The sequence below is a fragment of the Tiliqua scincoides genome, chromosome 5, assembly GCF_035046505.1.
Source record: "Tiliqua scincoides isolate rTilSci1 chromosome 5, rTilSci1.hap2, whole genome shotgun sequence".
Classification (NCBI taxonomy): Eukaryota; Metazoa; Chordata; class Lepidosauria; order Squamata; family Scincidae; genus Tiliqua; species Tiliqua scincoides.
This window is the reverse complement of record NC_089825.1, coordinates 124,852,763-124,877,693: the sequence shown is the minus strand read 5'-3', so window position 1 is coordinate 124,877,693 and position 24,931 is coordinate 124,852,763. Positions and strand designations below refer to the sequence as shown.

The following is a 24,931-nucleotide window of genomic DNA, read 5'->3' as shown; positions in this document are numbered from 1 at the left end:
ACAGTGGCAATCTGGCCCTGCAGTCTGGCTTGCACAGTCAGCGCAACAGCCTCCCTGGCAGGGGTCATGGTCTGGACCAGGGCGCTGATGGCCAGGCCATAGTCCTGCAGCATGAACTGCATGCCACCCTCAAGATGCAGCAGCCAATTGTACAGGTCCTGCTGGCAGCCCAGGATGGCCTGCAGGTTCTGGTGGAGTCCCAGGTAAGTGTGCTTCGGACTGTAGCATACTTACAAAGTGAGGTCACTTTAGATTCAATAGAACTTACTTCTGAGTATATATGCATAAGACTGCAAGTAGTTTTCTTTGAATTGCTATGTGCTTCAAAGATCTTAAAGACACAGGAGCTCATTTAAAAAATGTGGACTCTATTCAAGCTCTTCCCAAGCATGGAGACGCACAGGTAGCATATGTTATAAAGTGTGCTCATAAATATGCATATTATGTGCACACATGGAAAATATATTGTGTAGGCAGAAGCCAAGTGCAGTAGCACATGTCACAGCTCAGTGAACTGGCCAATGTGTCTCCTCATACCTATGTTACCTGTTTAGCTTGTGTAAGAAGCAGACGGCATGTCAGACTAGGGCAGGGGTCAGCAACCTTAAACACTCAAAGAGCCATTTGGATCCATTTTCCGGAGGAAAAAAAAACCTTGGGAGCCACAAAACCCTTTTGACATCTAAAATGATGATACTGCATATATAGTGTTTTTTTTTTTAACCTTTATGCTCTTATAGGTCCCATTTTTATAATGTAGCCCCCTCTTGTAGGTTTTAGTTAGTTTTGTCATACATTCTTGTCCTGTGTTTTCAGACGCCTGGTCCTCTGTGGTGTTTTGCCTGATTCCAAGGCCATACTCTGCCTGGAGAATTATGGTCACTTTAAGCAAATTAGCTCCCCTTCTTTCCCCCAACAAATGACCCTGGTTCTGCCCTGCAGTCCTGCTGGACCCCACCTCCAGGGTAGCTCAACCTGCAGAGGTCCTCTCTCCTGCCAGCAGCCTCCCACCACTACAGCAGCCCCTTGGTCCTCAGCAGGTCTTGCGCACAGCAGCCGCACACCAAACTCCAGTGTCTCCAGCAGTCCATTAGTCACAAAGTCAGTCAGAGTATCCAGGGCAGAGTAAAAAGTCAATAAGCCAAGTCACATTCCAAGGTCAGATTCCAAAGTCAGTCAGAGTATCCAAGTCAAAGTCACTCTCCTCTCCAACTTGCACTCCCTCTACAACCCACCAACCCTTCCTGCCTCAGGTGCTCCTTATATCCCTGAGGGCCCTATTGCCTTCAAGTGGCTGCAGCTGTGCAGCACACTCTGCTGGATGCCCAGGCCTTACCCTTAAAGGGGCCACTGCTGACACCACATCTACCTCCTCACCAGATCTTCCAGGATTCCAATACATATGGCGGTTATGACATCTGCTTATCTTATATCGATACTAAAGAACTCCCCCCACCTTCCAGAGGCACCCTGCTGGAAGGAAAAAAGAACACAGACTCCAGAGGTGGGGAAGAGAAGAAGCCAGAGCTGGGGGGGCAGCCACAGGCCAGCTTCTGCCCTGCTTGCCTGCCCTCCCTCACTCAGGCTGCAACCCTCTCCACACTATCCTGGGAGTAAGCCCCATTGACTACAATGGGACTTCTGAGCAGAGAAGTTGGTTGGAGCTCTCAGGTTGCAGTCCTCTCCACACCTTCCTGGGAGGAAGCCCCACTGACTACAGCGGGGCTAACTTGTGAGTAGACCTGCACAGGAGGGGGCTAAGGCTACAGCCCTCCACACCTTCCTGGAAGTAGCCCAGGGACTACAGCAGGGCTTGCTCGTGAACAGACCTGCTGGGCGCAGGCTCCCACTCACCTTGTGCTTGGCCTTGAGCAGGCTCCAAGGCTGCAATCCCAGGCACCCTTTCCTGGGATTAAGCCTCATCTGCTGTAATGGGGCTTACAACTGAGTAGATACACACAGGAGCAGGCTCCAAGGCTGCAATCCCAGGCACCCTTTCCTGGGAGTAAGCTTCATCTGCTGTAATGGGGCTTACTACTGAGTAGACACAGAGGATGTCTCCTCTGCTGTGGAGGAAAAGCCTCTCCTTGCACTGAGTGGGGACCTGCTCAGGGAAAGGCGGGCTTGCAATGGCTGAGGAGGAGGGCATCCTGCTGGAGAGTTGGGGAAGGGAAAAACAGGGAGCTTAATCCTGCAGAGCGGGCAAAATTGAAAAGGGAAACCAATGCGGGGCAGGTGGGGGTGAAGGGAGAGGAGGGCAGTGAGCTCAGGGGGCAGAGGGAAGCAGCCTGCCCTCCCAACACAGGTGCCTCCTGTCACCCCCTTTGCCACTTTCACCCGGAGGAGCCGCAGCAGACGACTGAAAGAGCTGCATGCGGCTCCAGAGCCACGGGTTGCCGACCCCTGGACTAGGACAACCGGGATAGGATGCCAGTCTGCATGACTACTGCCAAGATTCACCCCCTACTACCCTCAGAACTGCCCCCTGTCTACCCTGCTCCCCATCCTTCCCTAACCCTCCCCTCAACAGCCCACAAACTGCCACAGCCACCACCTTACCTGCTCTGGCATGGCCTGGGTGAGCTGTTGGCCGCAAGCATGGCACCAGAGACATTTGTGCCAGCAGTCCTGCAGCACACAACAGTGGCACATCTTTTGTGATGACGTACTGTGGCAGTGGATTGTGATATCCACCACCGCAAGCCCAAGTACATCATCACAAAAAATGTTAATATGTATTTTTATTTTTTTTCCTCATTTTGTTTTTGTTTGTTATTTTTGAATTGGTTTCTGTTATTTTCACTAATAAAGGGGAAAAGCAACCAAAGATCATAATCATCCCCCACATCTTGTGGCAATAAGCTTCATTAACCAAGCATGCATTGGGTGATGCACATTTTCATGCAATGCTGCAACACTCTGGTTTTATGTTTGGAGTAATTTGCAACACATTCCTCTGTTAGCAAGTCAACAACCTTTTTCATTCTCTTTCTTTTTCTTCCTCTTTTTCTTTCTCAAGATGGCCACCTGGTAGAATCCCTGCTATTGTGCTCCTGTTATATGCCCTGATCTTCAATTACATCCATTGGCTCTTTTTCCTCCTCTGGATGCTTTCTGAGTCCTGGTAGAGCAAAGCAACACTACCAGTTGTTTTCAGTCTGCACTCTTGTCTTTGGATTACAGTGGATTCTAAAAGCTGCTCCGATGGGGAAGAGGAGAAGCTATAAACACTCCCCTGGACAGGGCAATTCTCCTATCAAGTCAGCCAAGCAGCTACGTTTGGAGGACCTCCCAGTATGGTCAGTCACAGTAGGTGAGCTCATGACTCTCACTTCTCCCAACAGATAGGAAGTTCTTCATGTTTCCGAATCAGAAGCGGAGAGAAACTACCAGTCTCCCTCCAGTCATATTGACATGGCTTCAGCCTGACCTCCTTCACCCACCCCTTCGGCTCCCTCTCCACAAGACAAGCAATCATTATTTCAGGAGAATGGTCTCAGCAACTGCTTCTTGTTGTGTGATTACAACATTATTATTGGAAACATGGTTCTTTTTGTATGTAAACAGCTTAACACTATTCTTGCCCACCTGGACTCACTTCATAAGGCCATTCAACCGCCTTTATCTTCCCTCTCTGCTCAAGTTCTGGGCTTGCACTCTAACAAACCAGGGGAAGCTGAACTACTGGGGCTGCGTGAGAATCTGGATTGTGGTAAAACTGCCTATTGCTTGTTGAAAAATCAAATACTGCTGGAATTCCAGGACTCCCCCATCCATAAGGGGAACCGGGCCAACAGATTGAGGGCAAAAGACTCTCTATGCAGATTATTATATTATTGATCCATCCCAAGCTGACTGTGTTGATATGCAGGAAATCATAAAACTCCCCAGCATTCTCCAGTCTCCAAACTGGACCCAGCTTCTTTTGAAGTTTGGCACCTCTCAGATCCCGGGCTAGCTGCATGGGAAGAGTTGGCTTCTTTGGTCCTTTGGCATCTTCTTGCAGAGAGTCTTTGCTGACATGATTATTAAACCTTTGCTCCCAAGGCATAGAATGCACCTCCCCCTCCTCTCCTTCCATCAGCCTTGAAACTGGTGCAGGCTGGCTCTGTGCCCAGTCACTGGAGGAGAGATAACTGTCCCCAGAATGTGGGAGTTGCCAGTTGCTTTTCTCCTGATTCAAGTTCTTTGGCGCTGCCTAATGTTAATGAGTTAAAGGCTGCCACTGATTCTTTAGGAAATGCTTTGCTTCAGTTAAAATCTTCACTGCATAAGCCACAAGCTTTGACTTTTTCTCAGCCAGTTAATTTAACAACTGGCTGTTCAATTAGTGCAGCTTCTAATAGCAAATGGCAAGTTCAGCCTTTTGGCACTAGCACCAAACCTCAAGCACTGGACCAGGTACATTCTTCGTTGATATCTGAGATGGTGGGAGCTCAGTCACCTTCCGTCTGCATACTCCCCCTAACTGGAGCAGTTGAGCCTATGGATAGCTCTTCTTCTGAAGGCTTTACGCCTGTGGTGATGAATGAATCGGCCAGTGAGGTGGACTGTCTCAACGGGGTGGGTTTGCTGTGCCATTCAACTAACTCTGAGGAGGACTTGCATCATCTTGTGGCTAACCAACAATTGCCTAGAGCAGCCATTTTCAACCACTGTGCCATGGCACACTGGTGTGCCGCGAATTGTCTGCAGGTGTGCCACGAGAGTTTTGGGGAGGATCATTTGTTAATGGGGCCAATGGGGATGTGAGCTCCCCACCAACAGCATGGTGTGCCTTGTAAATTGTCAAAAAACTGATGATGTGCCTTGATAATTTTTGTACTTTGTCAGTCTGCCATGAGACGAAAAAGGTTGAAAATCACTGGCCTAGAGACTCATCCCAGGTCTTGTCTTCTTCCCCAAGACCAGCACAGCCTAATATGAACCCCTTATCTAAAGCCCTGGATAGGGTGCCATCAGGGGCAGCATCTGCTGTTCCATGTGTTGAGGAGTTGGAATCAGCTCTTGAGTCCTGTAAAGCTTTGCTAGAAACTCCTGGCTCTCACCTACCGTCCAGGTCCCTTGTGGATGCAGAAGTGGATGGCCAAAATTCAGGATCAATTAACTCAATAACTACTGAACTCCCAATGCATTTATGTACTGATGATCATTCACTCATTGCAAGGGCTCTCTCAGCCCCCAAAAGTCCCTTGTCAGCAGAACAAGGTTTCAGGGCAGATCCTCCTGGATTGGTGGCTAAAGATCTGATAATGGAATTACAGCTGGAGGGGGATGACATTGTCATGGGTGCCATCAGTGCCTTTAAGGAACTCACAAGACCAGAACAACTAAATATTATCAGATCCCTGGACAGGGTTAAAGCAGAACTTCTCAATCACAATGCGGAAACTTTGACCTATGAAATCCATCCTCTGATGCTTCCAGTGCAAGCATCAGTTCATCAATATGTTCCAGAAGTAGCCATGGAGGCAATTCCCGCCCCTCATTCCAGGGATTTTACACCATCTCCTGTGGCCAACTTAGCCCCAAGTAGCTGTTTGTCTTATGATCCTCCTGGTGCTGCGTGTCTATCAGGAAGCAAAGATTGACTAAATAATGCTTCTCCAGCCCCTGCTACCACTTCCCATCTAAGAATTCTTTCCTGGAACATTGCAGGGTGAAAGAGCAAGAAGAATGACAGTGGCTTCTTAAGCTATCTTAGAACCTTTGACATTATTCTGTTGCAGGAGACATGGGTTTTGGACCATCTGTATATCCTTGGTTACAAGGCTTTTGTAGTACCTGCAACTAAACCCACCTCTAATGGTCTTCCTTTGGTGGGTTTAGCCAACCTTCTACTGAAGCGGTTTAAGTCATGCCCTTTAGACATCATTCCAGATACAAGCACTGAAGGTGTCTTTTGCAGACATTGACTTAATCTGCGTCAACACTCCTTCGCTTAACAGCTTACAAAGGACCCAGCTCTGGAATGATCTATCGTCATGTATGAATGAGCTTAAGAAGGCCCACCCCCATGCTGAAAGGCTTTTGCTGGACGATTTAAATGCCAGGGTGGGGAATTCAGCGGAAATCTTCCACAGAGCCTGGGATGTGGATGATGACAGCTCCCTCCCCCCCCCCATTTGTGCACTAAGCAGGTGGTCCAAAGATGCATACTATAATGCTAATGGTATGGCCCTCGCTAAATTTTCCATCAGCTCTAACATGATCTGGCTTAATGGTCTAAAAGCATGATGAATTTACTTTTGCATCCCCTCATGGTGCCAGCATTGTGGATTACATTTTAGTTTCCCCTAAAATGAAACATCATGTGAAAGATTTTACCATTGGGGACCTAACCTTTAGTGACCATTTACCTTTAATCTTGGTCCTTGACCTCTGTTCTGGGAGTGTTCCATCACAAGCTGAGGTAGATACAAATCTAGAGTGTCAGTATAAGCTTGTGGCTAACAGTGCCCTTTCCAAAAACTTCCATCATTTAAGAACAGAACCAGCAAGCAGAGGTTTTTTTTATCAGCTATTCTACAGGATTCTGATCCTTTTGTTCAAATCAAATCCTTTGAAGGTTTTATTGGTTACATTTTTAAGGTCCTGAGTTCCAGGCCCAAGTTGGTTAAAACATGCAGTGCATTTGACAAAAAGGATTGGTTTGACAGTGAATGCAGGGATCTTAAGGCATATATCAGGGCTTCTTACTTAGATTTTAGAAAGTACAATGACCCCGATTGTCTAGTTCAGGGTTCTTCAAACCCTGGACAGGGGGCCAGATGTGGCCTGCGGCCAGCCTCTATCCGGCCCGTGGCCAGCCTCTTCTCCCCTGAAAACCTCTGACCTGCTTGGCCAAACATGACTGGAACTATGCTCTGGTTGCATCTGGAAGGTGTTCAAGGGCCAGAGAGGTTGAATGATCCCATTCATTCATTTATTCACTCATCTAAGCTCCATCTCTAATTTATTTAAATAAATTTTATATTTATATTTAAATTTTCTTTTCGGCCCTCAACACCGTATCAGATATTTGATGTGGCCCTCTGGCCAAAAGGTTTGGAGACCCCTGGTCTAGTTAAATACTCCATTCTCAAAAAACAACTAAGAGTTTTATTGACAGAGAAAAAGTTTGTTTTAACTCAATGGAATAAGCTGCATCAAGCAATTCAACAAAAAAATAACAAACAATTTGAGACAGTGTGGTGGGTTTGTGTAGATCAGAAACATATGACCCTGCTGTTGTTCCATCATCTACATGGGTTCAGCACTTCACAGGCCTTTTTTATGATAAGAGCAAATCCCCGGACACCTACCCTGACTTCACTTCTGTGATCTGCCTATCTGGCCTCCTGTGACCCCTGAGGAAATTAAAGAGCTAATTATGCAATTGAAGCCAGGGAAGGACACAAGCCCAGATAAAATACCACCCAAGCTTCTAAAAGGTGATCCGGAATGGTGGGCCCAGTTACTTGCCCATGACTTTACAATGATCAACAGATCTGGCCTATTGCCCAATGCCTGGCTTACAGCGACAGTTATTCCTATCCATAAAAAGTGTGACTCTACCATACCAGGAAATTTTTGGCCCCTTAGTTTGCTTTCTGTATTAGGTAAGATCTATGCTAAATATCTATGCTTATTTACCCTGGGTTACTTCACAAGGCATCTTAGGTCCCAAGCAATCTGGCTTCTGTCGGGGCAAATCAACTTTGGACAATTGCTTGATCCTGTCTCACTTGGCCCATAAGCAGGTTAGGATATGTAAGGCTCACCTTTATGTAGCCTTCCTTGATTTGAAAGGTGCCTTTGATTCTGAAGCTAGGGAGCTTCTTTGGTCCAAGCTGGAAAACATGGGGATTGATAAAAGATTACTGCCGCTGATTAGGTCCCTCCATCTAAATACTTCATGCAGGGTTAGATGCTCCTGGAGTGGGAATCTAACTCATTCCATCGCCACTAACAAAGGGGTCAAACAGGGCTGTGCCTTGGCCTCCATGCTTTTCAATCTGTTTCTAAATGATCTTGCCCCATCCCTGAAGAAAGTGGATAGACATTGTTCGAAACTTGGCGCAAGCCACTACTTCTGTACATGGATGATGCAGTACTGATATCTTGCACTAGGATTGGCCTAAAATGTCTGCTCAGTCATGCTGCAGAGTATTTCTTGTCCAACAAATTGCAGATCAATTATGCTAAATCCAAGATAATGATATTTGTCAACAGATGGAAAGCTTTTAAATGGTCTTGTAATGGCAACAAAATGAAACAGGTTAAGCATTTCGAGTGCCTGGGAATCAACTTCCATTACAGGCTAACTTGGGCTTTTCATCGTAAGGCAGTGCAGAATGCATCCCAACTAGCATCCACTGCTCTTTCCCGTTCCTTTTTCACCTGCAGCAATGGCTATGTTCCTGCTGCTCCGGAGGCAATTAAGGGAAAGGTTCTTTATGGCTCTCCTGTCTGGTATAAGGCTATTAACCAATCACTAGAACACATTCAAGCCTCCTTTTTGCAGAAGATTTTGGGTTCCCTACCCGGTTTTGTGTCTCGAAGTGGGGTTAGTTCGGTTAAAGACTACTGCATGGCTAAGATTACTGAAATTTTGGTTTAGGATTTTATTTAACCCTACCTCCTCTGGTCTAATGCACCAATTATTGTCGGATTCAGTCCTGCCTTTAGAGATTGCCAATCATTTAACTAAATTTAAGTCAATAGGGCTGGACACTGCAGAGTTAGGCATGCTTGGCTGTGATGTAGCTTACAGAATTGTCAAAGAAGGAATTCTTGATATTGAACAACAAGAGCTGTTTAGTGTCACCAAAACCACATACTGTCCACTCTATCTCCATGTTCTGGTCAGTTTTGGGAAACCAGCCTCCTTCTTTTATCATCTGGAGTGCCCGCAGGCTTGGAGAGCTTTCACACTTGCAAGATGTAACGCTCTTACATCAGCCTTGTTAACGGGCAGCTTCAGTGGTATTCCCTACTCAGAGAGGAAATGCAAGTGTGGTAGGGATTGTATTGAGACTGTAACACATACCTTTTTCTACTGTTTGTTACATGATGCTTCACGCAAGAAATATCTAGGCCCATTGTTAAGAACATAAGAAAACATAATATAAGAACAGCCCCACTGGATCAGGCCGTAGGCCCACCTAGTCCAGCTTCCTGTATCTCACAGCGGCCCACCAAATGCCCCAGGGAGCACACCAGATAACAAGAGACCTGCATCCTGGTGCCACCCTTGCATCTGGCATTCTGACATAGCCCATTTCTAAAACCAGGAGGTTGCACATACACATCATGGCTTGTAACCCGTAATGGGTTTTTCCTCCAGAAACTTGTCCAATCCCCTTTTAAAGGCAGCCAGGACAGATGCCGTCACCACATCCTGGGGCAAGGAGTTCCACAGACCAACAACATGCTGAGTAAAGAAATATTTTCTTTTGTCTGTCCTAACCCTCCCAACACTCAATTTTAGTGGATGTCCCCTGGTTCTGGTGTTATGTGAGAGTGTAAAGAGCATCTCTCTATCCACTTTATCCTTCCCATGCATAATTTTGTATGTCTCAATCATGTCCCCCCTCAGGCGTCTCTTTTCTAAGCTGAAGAGGCCCAAACGCCGTAGCCTTTTCTCATAAGGAAGGTGCCTCAGTCCAGTAATCATTTTAGTCGCTCTCTTTTGCAGCTTTTCCATTTCCACTATGTCCTTTTTGAGATGTGGTGACCAGAACTGGACGCAATACTCCAGGTGTGGCCTTAACATCGATTTGTACAACGGCATTATAATATTAGCCATTTTGTTCTCAATACCTTTTCTAATGACCCCAAGCATAGAATTGGCCTTCTTCACTGCTGCCGCACATTGGGTCGACACTTTCATCGAGCTGTCCACCACCACCCCAAGATCTCTCTCCTGATCTATCACAGACAGCTCAGAACCCATTAGCCTACATGTGAAGTTTTGATTTTTTACCCCAATGTGCATGACTTTACACTTACTAACATTGAAACGCATCTGCCATTTTGCTGCCCATTCCGCTGGAGAGTTTGGAGAGAGTTTGGAGAGATCCTTATGGAGCTCCTCACAATCACTTCTGGTCTTCACCACTTGGAAAAGCTTGGTGTCATCTGCAAACTTAGCCACCTCGCTGCTCAACCCTGTCTCCAGGTCATTTATGAAGAGGTTGAAAAGCACCGGTCCCAGGACAGATTCTTGGGGCACACTGCTTTTCACTTCTCTCCATTGTGAAAATTTCCCATTGACACCCACTCTCTGTTTCCTGGTCTTCAACCAGTTCTCAATCCATGAGAGGACCTGTTCTCTAATTCCGACTGTGGAGTTTCTTCAGTAGCCTTTGGTGAGGGACTGTGTCAAATGCCTTCTGAAAGTCCAGATATATAATGTCCAAGCATTCTCCTGCATCCACATGCCTGTTGACCTTTTCAAAGAATTCTAAGGATGTTAGCTAGGATGCACGGCTTGAAGGACTCAATCATGCTTCAGTCTCTCCTTTCCACACCTGAATCTGAGACCCTGGATAAGGTCGCTTCCTTTTTATCCAGGGTAATAGCCAGGCAGAACTCTGGGACTGGGCAGTGTGTGAGGAAAGGACTGATGTTTATGTTGTGTTGTATATTTGTGTTTTGTTCTGTTCTTTCTCTGTATTTTATGCCAATAAAGGTCTTAATGAACTAAACTGAACTTTCTCTTTTTCTCACTTAGGGTGCTTTCCCCTTGGTCCAGACATGCACAAAGGGAGCCCTATGTTGGCAGTCTGCATATTTCTCTTATTTTTCCTTCTCACTCTTGTGTCTCCACAATGCCGGACTGGCACAGCTACTGAATGCGATAGAAGTGAATTTGTACCGGGTTTTTCCTTGGCCGAGCATGGCATTGATATAACCACATTGATTGGCACAAAGCACAATGTGATGAATCTGCATGACTGGCAAATATCAGGTGGTGGCTGTACCTTGTGTGAGAATCCTTTGATGGATAAAAAACAACTCCAAAAGCTTCCTCTGGCCATCATTGACTGGAAAGCCAACATTTCATGCCAGCAGAAAGTGCAACACTCTAAACCCAAGTCAGTCATTTCAGTGGTTGAGGTAATGACAGAATTAAGTGTAAAAAATGATTGGAAGAAAGAGCTGGATGTGAAACCCAGTGCTGTCCAGTGGATTCTTGCAGGATCGGATTCCGAGTATACCTCATTCATTGAAGACAGGAGTTCAAAGGACAAGTACATTTTCCTTCTCCATCATGTCTCCTGCTCATATTACAAGTGAGGAAGGTGATGGGGAGTTGAGAAATGTAGAGTGCTGGAGTGGGAGGAGGGAAGGGCCAGCAAGCTGACTATCCTTGCAGGGTACAGTTTGAAAGACCTGAGTGGGAAAATGATTTTCAAAAAACCAACAGTAACTTCTAGAGACTTGTGGTCAAGTATGATGTTTCACCTGACCTAACATATGAACTATTCATTTTAGCATATGTGGACTGTTACAGCCCAATTCTAGACCACCCTACTGCCGGCACTGCAACCCCAGCGTAGGTAGTGAGTGTTGCAAATGTGTCATAAGGTATGTTTGCACCACCAGAGAGGAAACAGCACTGGCGGGGAGGCCTCCACCACCCTTTCAATGCCACAGATCAACATCTAGTTGCCACTGATGAGCAGGCAAGCACCCAGTGGCTCAGGGGTATGGAGAGGGTGGCAGGAGTGCAGGTGGGGGTGTTTCTGGATGGGTGGACGGTGGAACAGAGGGAGGAACAGAGGGAGGAACAGGTCCAGGAGGGGGTGGGACTGGCAGAAGGCTCCTGCACTGAATCTTATCCCGTGTTGGGCTTCCAAGTCCAACATGGGGCTTCTCGAGTCTGTACCAGAAGCTGCCATCTCCTGACCCAGAAGTAATTAGGGTCCCTTTTAGGGAGAAGGGCGGGATACAAATAAAGTTTATTAATTATTAATTATTATTATTATTATTAATTGTGATGACATCAACATGGCACTGCAATCACTACCAGAATCGCACCGGGAGTTGAAGCCTCTCCTAGCATGATTCAGTGCCACTTTAGGCTGCCCCCTTCCTCCCCCACAAGGAGAGAAGGATGCAGCCCAGAGTGGCATGGCATTGTGCAGAATTGTGCAGAGTGGCATGGTCCTGAGACGAAAGACGCAGTCCAGAATCGTGCCCAGGGTGGCTGCAAGTTGTGGCCACTCCAGCCATGATTCAGCACTATTCTGGGCCATTCCCCCTCCTCTCCTCCTTTATAGGAGGAGAGGAAAGAGGTGGCCTAGAGCAGCTGCATGCCAGGAGCAGCAGCATACCTTCCTCTTGAATTAAATCCTAGATCAGGCTGGTCTTATTATTCACTGATCTGGCATTCAACAACCCCAATGTCAGGCCCAAGGAGCACCTGGAAGGGCCAGAAAGAGGGATGGTCTATCTTAGACTAATCCTTAAAAATCCTTTTAAAAGATGCAACAAACTCATGGCAAATCCATCTATCACCAGTAATCATTAGTAATGGTAGCCAGAAATGGAACATCCGTAAGAGACCTGGATGCAGGGAGAGGCTAGCCCTAGTATCCTTTATGCTTTCCTGTCCCCACACAGAAGTGGCCAGCTACTGTGAAAAAGAGGCAGTACTTGTCTCAATAGGAAAGAGATATATTTCAGCTCAATATAAACAGCAAATTACAGCTACATTGAGGCAGAACACGTTGAACAGTTACATAAATAAGAAGACTCTTTAATGGCCCCACACAGACACACTAACAAACCATTAACAAACACAGATAATATTACCAAAGCCAGCTGTTGCTGTGGAAGGGATGACATGTACTTTAAACCTTGAGGTGTGTCCTTTAGCAGATGGTAGAAGCTGAACCTCAATTGCAAACCTCTTTCTGGCATCCTGATCCCTCCTCCAAAACTGACCAAGACCTCCATCTTCATGCCTATTGGCCCTTGTTCCACTCAGAATGATAAAGAGACAGTAAGGGGTGTCCAGGAAAAGAGGCTGACTCTCAAGTTGGAACAATTTGGCTGCACTCTGCATTCCTTCTCTGATCAAGCTATACCCCTTTATCTCATGGCCTTGTCTTCTCTTACTGCCTCTTGCAACTCTGTGGATACAGCTGAAGCCTTTTTTATTTTCTTTATGTCCTTCAACCCTTATCCCTTATCTGATGTCCCTCAGCCCTAGCACACAAGGAACTCCTCAAAACTGCAGCAAAAGCAGACTGGGAATGATTCTTAAAAATGGCTGGGCTCTGGCTAAGCAATTCTTAGGTCCCATTTGGGTCTTGAATCCAGTTATCAAGAAAAAAAGCAGCATGGTGTGGTTATAGACATAACCTGTTTGAGACCTTTTCCATCTCAGAGGAATCTGCCTGTGAGTTCTTGCATGTAAAATGCTGAACTCAGGAGATATTTGGATGATCTGATTTGGCAAAACAATTCTTATGATCTTCTCAGAATTGTAGTGCTTTGAAAACTATTTAGTGCTTTGAAAACTGTAGTGCTATTTATAGGATTGTCAAGAAAAGCCCATGATAGATTTTGTAATTCTTCTACAGCTCTCTGAATGGCGTTCCTGTGTTTCTTACAGGTTTGGTATCGACAAAGATAAATCAGTTAGTGGGCATTTTAAAGACAATGTAAAGATTCTTCCGGAAAAGTATGATCACAACTCAAAGCTAAAATATCACCACCTAATTAGATCATATGGGACTCACTTTATAACAGAACTTGACTTGGGGGTACATGTCCGGATCCTGACAGCTCTTCCAGTGTGCAAGATCCAACTGGAAGGCTTCACTGTCTCTGAGATCAGTCACTGCCTGGAAATTGAGGTAGGTATAATTATTGGTTTTGATGAAGTAAACAAGGATCTAGACCTTGAGAAGTGCAAAGAGATACTAGGAAACCTCACTGGCCGCTGGCTATCCAAGGAACAGCTAAGGTTCATTCAAGGTGGGGAAGCATCCCTTCGCTATCCCTTTTTCTTTACTGGATTTGAGGATGACCCCAAAGAGTGGTTGGAAAGTGCCAAATATCGGCCTGGCCTGCTTTCCTATTCCCTAGAGCCACTCCACACCTTGGTGGATAAAAATGACCCTCAGAGGGACAGCTTGCAGCAGGCAGTGAGTGAGTATGTGAGAGAAAGAGCTCTTTGGAGGAACTGCACCCACTCCTGCCCACCAGGGGTCCAACAGAGTGCCTGGGACCCCTGCTCCTGTGAATGTCCCAATAATAACTTCACCAACGCCATGTGCTGTCCACAACAGCGAGGCCTAGCCAAACTGATGGTGATAATAGAAAGTGCAAGAGGTTTGTGGGGGGACTACATCACAGGTTCTGATGGCTATGTCAGAGTGCTCTTCAAAGATAAATTTATGTACACACACACTGTTTGGAACAGCAATAACCCAGAATGGAATGCCAACTTTGATTTTGGAATCATCCAGGTCCCAGAAGATTTCTGCAAGCTAGAACTACAAGTCTGGGATCAGGACTTTGGATGGAATGATGATTTTTTGGGGAAATGCAACCCCACATTGAAACCTTGGGATTCAACCAGTCATATATGTTACCTGAATCATGGGCGCCTGTATTACAAGTACCACTTGACCTGTGGTCCCAATCTTGGAGGCTCTTTCTGCTGGGATTATGTCCTTCCATGGATAAAAAAGAAAAAAATATTTTCACAGGAAGACACTGTGAAGCAAAACATTCCCTGATGGAGGAGCCACTGGAATGTTTCAAGTATGCTTGATCTTGACCTCTTTTGTGGGTGCTGCTTGTCATTAAACCATGATTCAGTATCCTTCCCTACAGCTGTCATTTAATTTGCCAACCCTGTAGCCAATACCAATCAGAAATGCATCTGGCAAAGCTATAACACACATTATAGTTTCTTAGTCTATATATCATTTGTTCTCATTTTTCACCTATGAGTGTATTCTATGTATTTTCAGCTTAAAATCTGCACCAAGGCCAAGTCATATTCTGAATATCCTGTATATGTTATGAAAATAAAGGTGAATAGCAACCTGCTATATTGTTTGACATCATTCTGCTTTTTATAATGGGCACTACAGCCACACCTTCAGACCTTTGATTACCCACCAGATGTTACAGGCTTTGACACTTCACCTGGATCAGGCTTATATATAAGCAAAAAAAAAAAATCTTTACTGTCACAAGAGCTAGAATGTTGAAAACAAAAAATGTATTTATAGTAAAATATGTGGTGAATATTGGGAATTATCCTTGTAAAGTTCTCAACATGTAATATGGAATAATATTCTGCAGTGCTTTGTTGATCAATTTCTCTACCAACAGTGGTACCTACTTGTATGTTCGGGGTGGGGCACCAAATCAATTTTGTAAGAATTACCATGAAAATTGAGGGAATAACTCAGGGTGCAATCCCATTCACACTTACATGGTAGTAAGTCCAATTGAACTAAAAGGGGCTTAATTTAGAGTAGACACACATAGGATTATGCTGTAAATTCTGTCACTAATAGCTAGTCCTAACTCACTGGGAAACAGGTAGGTATCTGTCCTGGAAAGCAAGTCCCAAACATCTGCTATCAGAATCTGCAAGTACAAGTGGAGCCTCTTTATTCATGAAAGTTTTATTCATAAATCTGACTCAAAGTGGGTCCCGAGGACCTGCGCGTAGCCAGACTTGGCCACACCTGAGCCCTCAGGAGGCGACTGCAGCTGTGCTCCTGTCGCCAACAGAGGCGCTTCTGAAGCACATGGAGGCCATGTGCAGCCTCCACAAGCCTCACAATAGCCTCCAGAGGTCCTAAAGAGGCACTTCCAGTTTTCAACCTCATGAAGATCATACTTGTCGTGGAGAAACGTTCACTACTTCTCCATGTACGTGCCCAAGACCAGCTGTACCGACAGTACCAAGGATGCCTTCTGGCAGCTGCTCAATGAGAAAGTCAAAGAGGTTCACCCCGCAGGCTATATCATTGCTGGCAACCTTAATAACCATGTTGGTAAAACATCTGACTGCTACAGTAGCCATGGCGGCCATGGATTTGGTATCCGTAACAGTGATGGTGAAAGAGTACTTGACTTTGCTGATGTCCAGAACCTCGTCATCACCAGCAGCTGGTTCCAGAAGTGGCCTTCACACCTTGCGACCTACTACAGTGGTGGCATGTTGTCACAGATTGACTTTGTCCTCGTAAGTGATCTGAAGTTGGTCCTCAACACCAAAGCGATCCCATTCAAAATGATTGCAACTTGACATCACCCACTCGTCGCCAAACTACACATTGAGCTGCTGAAACAGCAACACAAAGAGTGCACCGGAATCACACGCATAAGTGGCATATACGAGAGAAGGAGACTGAACTCGTCATGTGCATTCAACTGCCTGCTGTAACAACCATTGAAGAAACATGGCAGAAGGCAACACATGCCATTAGCAAGGCCGCACATGCAACACTCAGTGTGATGAAGCCTGGCAGACGCCAAATTGACCAAGACACCTGGCTCTGGACCGGTGATGTCAAGGCAAAGGTGAAAGACAAGAAGCGACTCTACCATGTCTTCCTCAACAACAAGACACCTGTCAACTTGCAGAAGTACCGGGACGCTCGTCGCAAAGTGAAGAAAACGGTGGCCTCCACAAAAGCTGCACGCTATGAAGACCTCTACAAGAAGCTTGACAAGTGTGAGGGTGAGTGCAACATCTACCGACTTACCAAGTCACGGCATCACCAAACCAAGGATATCGAGAAGTTTTGTGGCATAAACAACAAGAGAGGGCAACTGATCAGTGATTGGAGGAAGAATAAAGGCAGCTCTGCTGACTGTGCAAATTACTGGCCGATTCGCTTCTTCTCTCACACAATGAAAATCTTTGAGAGGGTCGTCAACTGCCACATCTGCGACATCCTCCAACTCACAACAAACCAAGCAGGCTTTGTCAGTGGATTTGAGAGAAGCGCAGCTTCAATGGTACGGCCACGTTCTGCACGCTGACAGTGATACACTGGTGCAGAAGGGCCTTCAAGTTGGAGGTCAATGGCAAACGACCGAAGGGCTGACCAAACCAGCACTGGCTTGACACGCTGCATGGTGACATGAAAATCACTTGCCTACATCCAGACCAAGCCTGCAGTTGAGAGAAATGGTGACTCCAATCCAAAACAGCAGACCCCACCACCACACAGGACAAACATTAAAGAAGAAGAAGTATTTGTATCCCACTCTTCACCCAAGGGAAACCAAGGTAGCTAACAACACAGTTTAAGAGTACAAGGGACATAAAATCACAATTTATAAAACTGATGGCACCCCACTGCAAATCCCTGGATCACCTCTTCCAGTGGCTTCATGTAGATGTTAAATAGCATTGGGGACAGGATTGAACCCTGTGGTACCCAGTACTTCAAGGGTGTCAAACAGGCATCCTCCAGTGCCACCATGTGGGACCTATCAGCCAAGTATCAGCAGAACCACTGCAACACAGTGCCTCCAACTCTAACGGGCAATATTGTGCAAAATGCTGCAGCAAGCAGGCCACGGAAGTATTAAGTATTAAAATTAATAAGATGGTATCGTTCTTTGAAGAACAGAAAAGGCAAGCTCTGAACCATCAGCGGACCAAGCTCTGGGCGAAAGGGGCAAGTGTCCTCGGCACTGAGTCTGCGCACCTCTGGGACCATACAGGAAGCCTTATTGAGGCTCCCAACACAGTTGGAAACTATTTCCAGTTTTCTGGAAGTACATCTTAAGACTGTGAGGAAGTCTCGGAAGGCTTCCCCAGTCAGTCTTGGAGTCGTGTAAGGCTCTGCTGAATAAGTATCAGGGGGGTAGCATCACATGGGGGGCATCATTGTGGACCTGCCCCGGGGCTCCTCATTAACAGGCAGAGGTGTTGCTAAAGGGGGGGTGCACTAAGTTTTGCAGAGAGCCTCCCTGCAGCATGCAAGCAGCTCCTCCCCTCCCCTCCCCTCCCCTCTGGAGCCATGTAGAAGAGGTGGGGGAAACGGAGGCAAATTACTCCCAAGGGGAGGGGGAGGAGCCGCTTGCATGCTGCAGGGAGGCTCTTTGCAAAACTTAGTGCACTCCCCCAGCGATGCCTCTGTTAACAGGTCTGCTACTGCTCTGAACAAATGGCAAAGCGTGTGCAGAACAGGTGAAGTAATCCTTCTTGGGAAGGATTAAAGGGGGGAACTGAAGAGGAAATAAAGGTAAGCTGTGAAGGGAAACCATTACGACAGGGTAACCTTTGCTTGAACTTTGCTTTGTTACATTCAGAACTAGGCTCAGCCAATCTGGGCTGGTCTGGGCTAGTTCCAAAGTTTCCCTTTATTGTGTATTGTGTAGATAAGAACATAAGAAGAGCCCCGCTGGATCAGGCCCAGGGCCCATCTAGTCCAGCTTCCTGTATCTCACAGCGGCCCCCCAGATGCCTCAGGGAGCACATGCAAGACCACAAGATACTTGCATCTGGCTGCCACCTCCCTGCATCTAGCATTCTACTTATGCTCATACCCCCCAACAAAGACACCAGATTACAATTAGATTGAGCTTGTACTACTTTATTAAACGCAGTGACCAATTTTTAATGCATGAAATATACCTTCCTTCCCCCGATGGTCTGGAGAGTGTTGATTGGGTTACTGGATTTAGCATTCATGTGATTGGGTGGGCTTGCAATTCCTTGTTGGTGTATATAAAATTTTGTTTGTTGCTAGCTGAGGGTTAGGTGCATGCAGTTTCTTCGTGCATCTCATCTTGATGCATAAAATAAGCCTTTTTTTGGCTGTCTCACTCTGATTATTGTAGGGGTGAAAATTCCCCTACATAGTCCCATTGTCATGTGCACATACACATGGCATGAGGCCAACCAAAAAGAGCTAAAGAGAAACTAAAGAGAAAGGACACTTTGCACAAAGAACTTGTTGTTCCTCACTATATTATACAAGATATTTATTAACATCAGTCTTCTCAGAACTCATGTTGAAAGAACCCCAAATTGTTATATTGTTACCTCAAGTGATCTTGTGTGATCTTGGAAGCTAAGCAGGGTCAGGCCTGGTTAATTCTTGGATGGGAGACCGCCTGGGAATACCGGGTGCTGTAGGCTTATACCATAGTCTTTCGAGACTGAAGGTTGCCAAAACAAAAACAGTCTTCAAGGGCAGTCTTCAATTTGCAATACAGTAATCTAACCTAGATGTCACAGTGGCATGGATCACCGTGGCCAGGTCTGCACAATTCAAGTACAGCTGAAACTGGCACACCAGCTGAAGCTGAGCAAAGACCTCCCTGGCCACAGTCACCATTTTATTGCACTTTGTTTCTCTAATCAAGGAGTGCATGTGACTCACATTTGTAAAGAACATAAGAAGAGCCCTGCTGGATTAAGTCAACTATTCTATTCCAACTTCCTGTGTCTCACATTGGTCCATCAGATGCCTCAGGGACTACTTAGGAAAACACAATACCTGTGTCTTGTTGTCACTCCCTTGCAGTTGTCATTCAGAGATAAGCTACCTCTGAAATCCAGAGGTTACATCTAGTCATCATGGCTTGTAACCTACGGTGGACGTGTCTTCTAGAAATCTGTCCAGTTCCCTTTTAAAGGCATCTATGCCAGATACCATCACTACATCCTGTGGCAAAGTGTTCTACAGACTAATTACACACTGGGTAAAGAAATTAAGAAATAAAGCAGTACCTTACTTACTGTCTAGTACTCAGACTGCCCATTGTCCATTTTAAAATCACAGTGGGTATACATTGATTGGGTTGCTAACTGTTCTGTGAGGGGTGTTAGAGGGATTAAAGGGAATTAGAGGGAACATTGCTGAAGTGTGGACATGGGGGATTAGATTTTTAGAATCTTAGAGGCAAAGGTTGTGGTGGGCATGTGGTGAGCATGGTGACTTGCTTCCTATTGCCCAAGTTGTGGAAATGATTGACAGATGGTCAAAGAGATCAAAAGACCATAGGGGAAAGGCACACGCCATTGACATCTAGAAAGGGACATGATGTATAAGTGTTTATATGCAAATGTTGGAAGCTTTGAGCCAACATGGGGGAGCTGGAATGCTTGTTCTAAAATGAGAACATAGGCATGTTCCCTATGTCTAAATAGAGTGGGCATAATGATAACTTGGTGGACTGGAAAGGCTAGGAGAATAGGGTGCAGGTCTGTATGTTAAAAAAAGAATAGAATAGAATAAAAAAATCTGTACAGAATAATTGTAGGTGATAATGACAGGCTCAAAAAGTAACAATGCTGGTATTGCGAGAGGATTTTCTGTTGTGTTGAAGCACTCTCTTTCAAAGGACCTCCACTTCAGCTAGACTGAAACAAAGTCAATGTCAGTTGATGTCACAAACAATGTCAAACAAAGTCACATCAGCAGTTGTGGAGTGAGCTTTTGGGATGCTGAAGACGCTCTTCTGGTGCCTACACCTATCCAGGGGTCATCTGATGAGGACATCTGAGAAGGTGACCAAGTTGTTTGTGGTGTACACCATGCTTCACAACATGGCCATGTGGATAAACTCCACTCTTGGTTGATGGGGGGGGGGAAGGGCCATGGACATCCCACCCGCTGATGAGGAGCCAGTCTAGTGACTGTTCTGCCAAATCCCAATCCACTGGGCCTTGTGCCCGCTTAAGGCTGATTAGTTTCCCTGGTAAGACTCACCAGTGCAGCAAGCAGAAGTCAGAGTCCAGTTCCAGTCCACAGATTCCAAGTAAACCAGTCCAATCAATGAGAGTTGCCAAATCAGAGTCCAGAGCCAATAAGCCAAGTTACAGTCCAAGGTCAGGTTCCAGGTAAGTCAGTCAAATCAGTCAGGGTATCCAAGTCAAAGTCAATATGCCAAGTCCCAGTCCAAGGTCAGATTCCAAAGTCCATAAGCCAAGTCAGTCAGTCTCCTCTCCTACCTCCAACCTGCACTCCTCCTACAACCCACACCACTAGTTCCTCCAGGTGCTGTTTATATGCTCCCAGGTTCACTTTAGCCTCTAGTGGCTGCAGCTGTGCAGCACACCTCCAGCTACCACCTGGGCTTTAATCCTGCATTTACTTAGAGCAAGGGGCACTGTGGACACCACACCCTAACTCCTCCGTAATATCTTCTGCAATTCCAATACAGTGACCCAGGCAAGCCCCCAGCAGCCTCACCATCTGGGAGCACATCAAGGTCAACTACTTTGGCAGGCAAGAGAGGTTGAGGGCAAGGTGGTCCAGGGGCTTGCAGGTGACTAAGTACCCCAAGGACTAAGCCTCTCCCCTCTACCCACAGAACCAATGGAGAACAGCATGGGGGGGGGCCACTCTCCCAGGAATACACCAAAGAGGAACCTAGGAAAGATCAAGGCACCAGTGCTTGGAGATAACACATATCTGTTTGTTTTCTATTTGTTTAAACATCTGGCATTAAAAAAACAAGCTGCCAGCTATATGCAAAATGTAAAACCAGTCCCAGCATGGGAAAAGGGGTACAGGAAGCAGTGGGGATGGGTGGGCAGACAGCACCCTGGGGTGGGGGTGGGTAGTTGGGAGGCAGGAGGATTGGGGCAGCCCAAGTGATAGGAAGCCCAGGTTGCTGCCCTCTGTTGCCCAAGGAAGGTGCAAGGCGAGTGATGTCAACTAAACCACCAGACTCCTCTGTTGCAGCATATTGATGGCTATTTAGAGGATCCTGAGAGCCTGAGCAATGGCATACCTTTGGGCCTCTGTCTCAACAAGGCTGTTAATAAGGGGCTGGTGTGGGTGGCAATCCACTGGTCATTTCAGGCGAGCTGCCACAGGAGAGGAGGAACACTACTGAATCTGCAAACAGAAGAGGAAGGGTGGGGTGAGTGTTGAACCTCAATTCCAGGACCCTGCTCACTTGGCAAGGGAAGCAAGCAGCCATGCCTGGGAAGGTGGTTCCCAGGTGCTGTTGAGGCATGTCATAACCATGGCCCGTCCCTCCTCCCCAGGGGGTGGGGCTTCCTCTTACATGTTGAGGGCCCTCTTGAACTTACTGCACCGAGGAAGAAGACATTGAGTCCGGAAGAGAGGCTGAGATAGTCGGTTTAATGCAGTCAAGCATTTTACATTCATGAGGGGAACCTTGTAACATCACAAGGACATCCCCGGCTCAGTGTCTTTAGGTTGTGCAACAGCAATGTCGTGGCAGAGGAGTGATGCCTTGCCCTGGAGTTGTCTGCATGCCACCCCACAACTGGGGGGCCTCAATGGCTGGCCAGGAGCTGATGGCAGCCTCTTGGCTCAGCTGGGAGGCTCCCCAACCCAGGGGGCCAGGAGGTCCAATGCCTTTTCAAGGCTCCTGCATCCTCCAAGAGTGCCAGGAATTTTCCCCTCCTCAGGCTAGGGGCCAAGCACCCCTGGCTGAGGCTTCTCTGCCCCATTCAGGGCTAAGTAAGGGCAGCATGATAGGCCAGGGACCACTTTCTCCTCCCTGAGCCACTCACCCTAAGCAGAAGCCCAAGGAGGAGTGGCCCCTTCCTATGTCTGCCGGGCTCCTTATCAAGCCAGCAGCTGGCTCAGTCAGCCCCACCCTTTCTCATGAGATCTCAGGCCCTACTCCCTGGGAGACTTCCTGCCTGGAGGCTGGATTCAGGCTATACTCGCTCCACTCCCCTACTCCTGAGGAGCCCCTTACTCCCAAGGAGGCCCAGGTTGCTGGGACTGGGGCTGGATCCGGGCGACAGGGCACCAGCAGGAGGGGACTGGAGCATAGCCACAGTTGGGGACTGCAGAAGTGCTTCTGGTGCTGTTGTCCCCAGTCTCAGAGGTCAGCTCCTTGGCCCTGGCCGCCTCCTCCTCCTCTTTCACCTCCTCCTCATATCCTGCTGGCTGTTGTCGCAGTGGCAGCACGGTTGGGGGTGGATACTCTCCTGCTTCTTCAGCCAGTTGCATGTCTGCCTCTGCCGTGGCAACTGTGGGGAGAGACAGAAAACTGGGCTGGCCCCTGCTTTCACCCACAGGCCTTAGCCAAGCTGTGCCAGCCTCAGGCAGACCAGCAGCATCTGTGCCAACGTCTGCTATGCCATGTTCAACTGCAGGTTACCCATCCCCTTCTGGGGAGAGTCTTAACAAAGTGGCAGGGTTCCCACAGATAACAATAATAACAATAACAATAATAATAATAATAATAATAATAATAATAATAATAATAATAATAATAATAATAATATACAGTATTTATATACCGCCTTTCTTGGTCTTTATTCAAGACTTTATTCAAGGCGGTTTACACAGGCAGGCTTATTAAATCCACGCAGGGATTTTTACAAATTGAAAGAAGGTTCTCTCTTTCAAGAACCACCACATTCAAGATGTTACACTCCGATCTGGTTTAACATTCTGGCCTCCATCCTCCCACGCTCCGAGCAGATGGAACAGCTCAGCTGCAGCTTGCCGGCTGCTTCAAGGTCGCACGGTGCCGGTGGCCTCGAACTGGCGACCTTGTGGATGTTAATCTTCAGGCAAATGGAGGCTCTACCCTCTAGACCAGACCTCCTGCCCAGATAGAGGATCTGTGGGCCTGGGATGGGGGATCATTGGCTCAGGTGCCAGTGGGAAGTCCAGTAAGCCTTCTCCTGGGGGACATCATCCCATTTCCCGGTAGCTGAGATACAGTGTGCATGCCCTTTGGTTGCAGTGTGCATGTGCCTAGAACACTCTTGCTGAGGAACCGCCATGCATTTGATTAGCATGTCAGATGCATCCATGCATGCCATCCTGTGTTCACTGCGCTATGTGGTGTCAGGTGTGTGTGGCAGGGCCATGTCCCATCCATAATGACATCAGGCAGCCTAGCCAGGGCTCAAAGTGTACCACCTAGACACCATCACCAGCTCCATGGGTCCACCCCTATTGGTCTGACTCTCTGCAGCTGGCTGGCTGGGGCTTGAGCTAGATAAGATGGGAGGGCGCGGGGGACAGCATGAACCAAGTGAGCAAGAAAAAGCCCACCACAGCTCCATGGAGGAGAACGAGACTGCTGCCTGGCTCTGTGTGTGCTTTGGTGGTCTCTTTAAACACTCCTCTGCTGTCCCTGCCCATCACACCTGTCAGGCAGCAGTGCAGAACATGCTGACCCGTTCCTTTCCCACCCCAGCCATAAAGAAGGAAACCCCCCCTTACATCATGAGCACCACGAGAGTGAGTGAGGACACATCCCAGCTTGGCAAGGTAGGAGAACATGGGCTGGGATGGGGAGCCCACAGGTAAGCCCCGGTGAGCTTAGCCACAGCACAGGCAGGCTGAATCAAGGGAGGCTGAAGAGAGACATGCTGCTTAGATGCATAGTGACTGACAGTTACTTTCAGGCATGTTTCTAGAAGAAAGGTATTCTGGGGGGGCCAAAGTACCCACTATCCAGGCATCCAACAATAACAGCCTAACAGTCTGGACATGAGAGAATGCTCTGCATGTCAAGCAAGCAGCAGCACACAGTCAGGAATGACACACCTCAGTTCGGCAACCTGCTTCACCTAACTGAAAGCTGCCTGGCTAGCGTATGTTGTGCCACTCAGAGACATACTTGGCCTGTAGTGTAGTGTGCCATGCATTTGATTAGCATGTCAGATGCATCCATGCATGCCATCCTGTGTTCACTGTGCTATGTGGTGTCAAGTGTGTGTGGCAGGGCCATGTCCATCCATAATGACATCAGGCCAGGGCTCAAAGTGTACCACCTAGACACCATCACCAGCTGCATGGGTCCACCCTTATTGGTCTGACTCTCTGCAGCTGGCTGGCTGGCTGGCTGGCTGGGGATTGAGGTTTGGAGGTCCCTGTCTGTCAAAGATGAAGCATCATGTGTTTCTTGTAACAATTTATTTCACTAGCTAGTCTTTATTTTACCCTACAGGACCCAGGGGTGCTGCACCTGGAAGGGAAACCTGTGCTTT

The 24,931-nt window shown here is 47.1% G+C and overlaps 1 protein-coding gene and 1 pseudogene across 1 annotated transcript; both read left to right on the top strand.

Moving 5' to 3' along the window:
- The first annotated feature begins 134 nt into the window (after positions 1 to 134).
- Positions 135 to 14,741, top strand: LOC136653498 (perforin-1-like). Its single transcript, XM_066630394.1, has 3 exons — positions 135 to 203; positions 3,184 to 3,299; positions 13,610 to 14,741. Exons 1-3 carry the CDS (start codon positions 135 to 137, stop codon positions 14,739 to 14,741), a joined length of 1,317 nt encoding a protein of 438 aa, XP_066486491.1.
- On the top strand, positions 14,741 to 17,013 carry LOC136653497 (uncharacterized; annotated as a pseudogene).
- Positions 17,014 to 24,931: the final 7,918 nt, after the last annotated feature.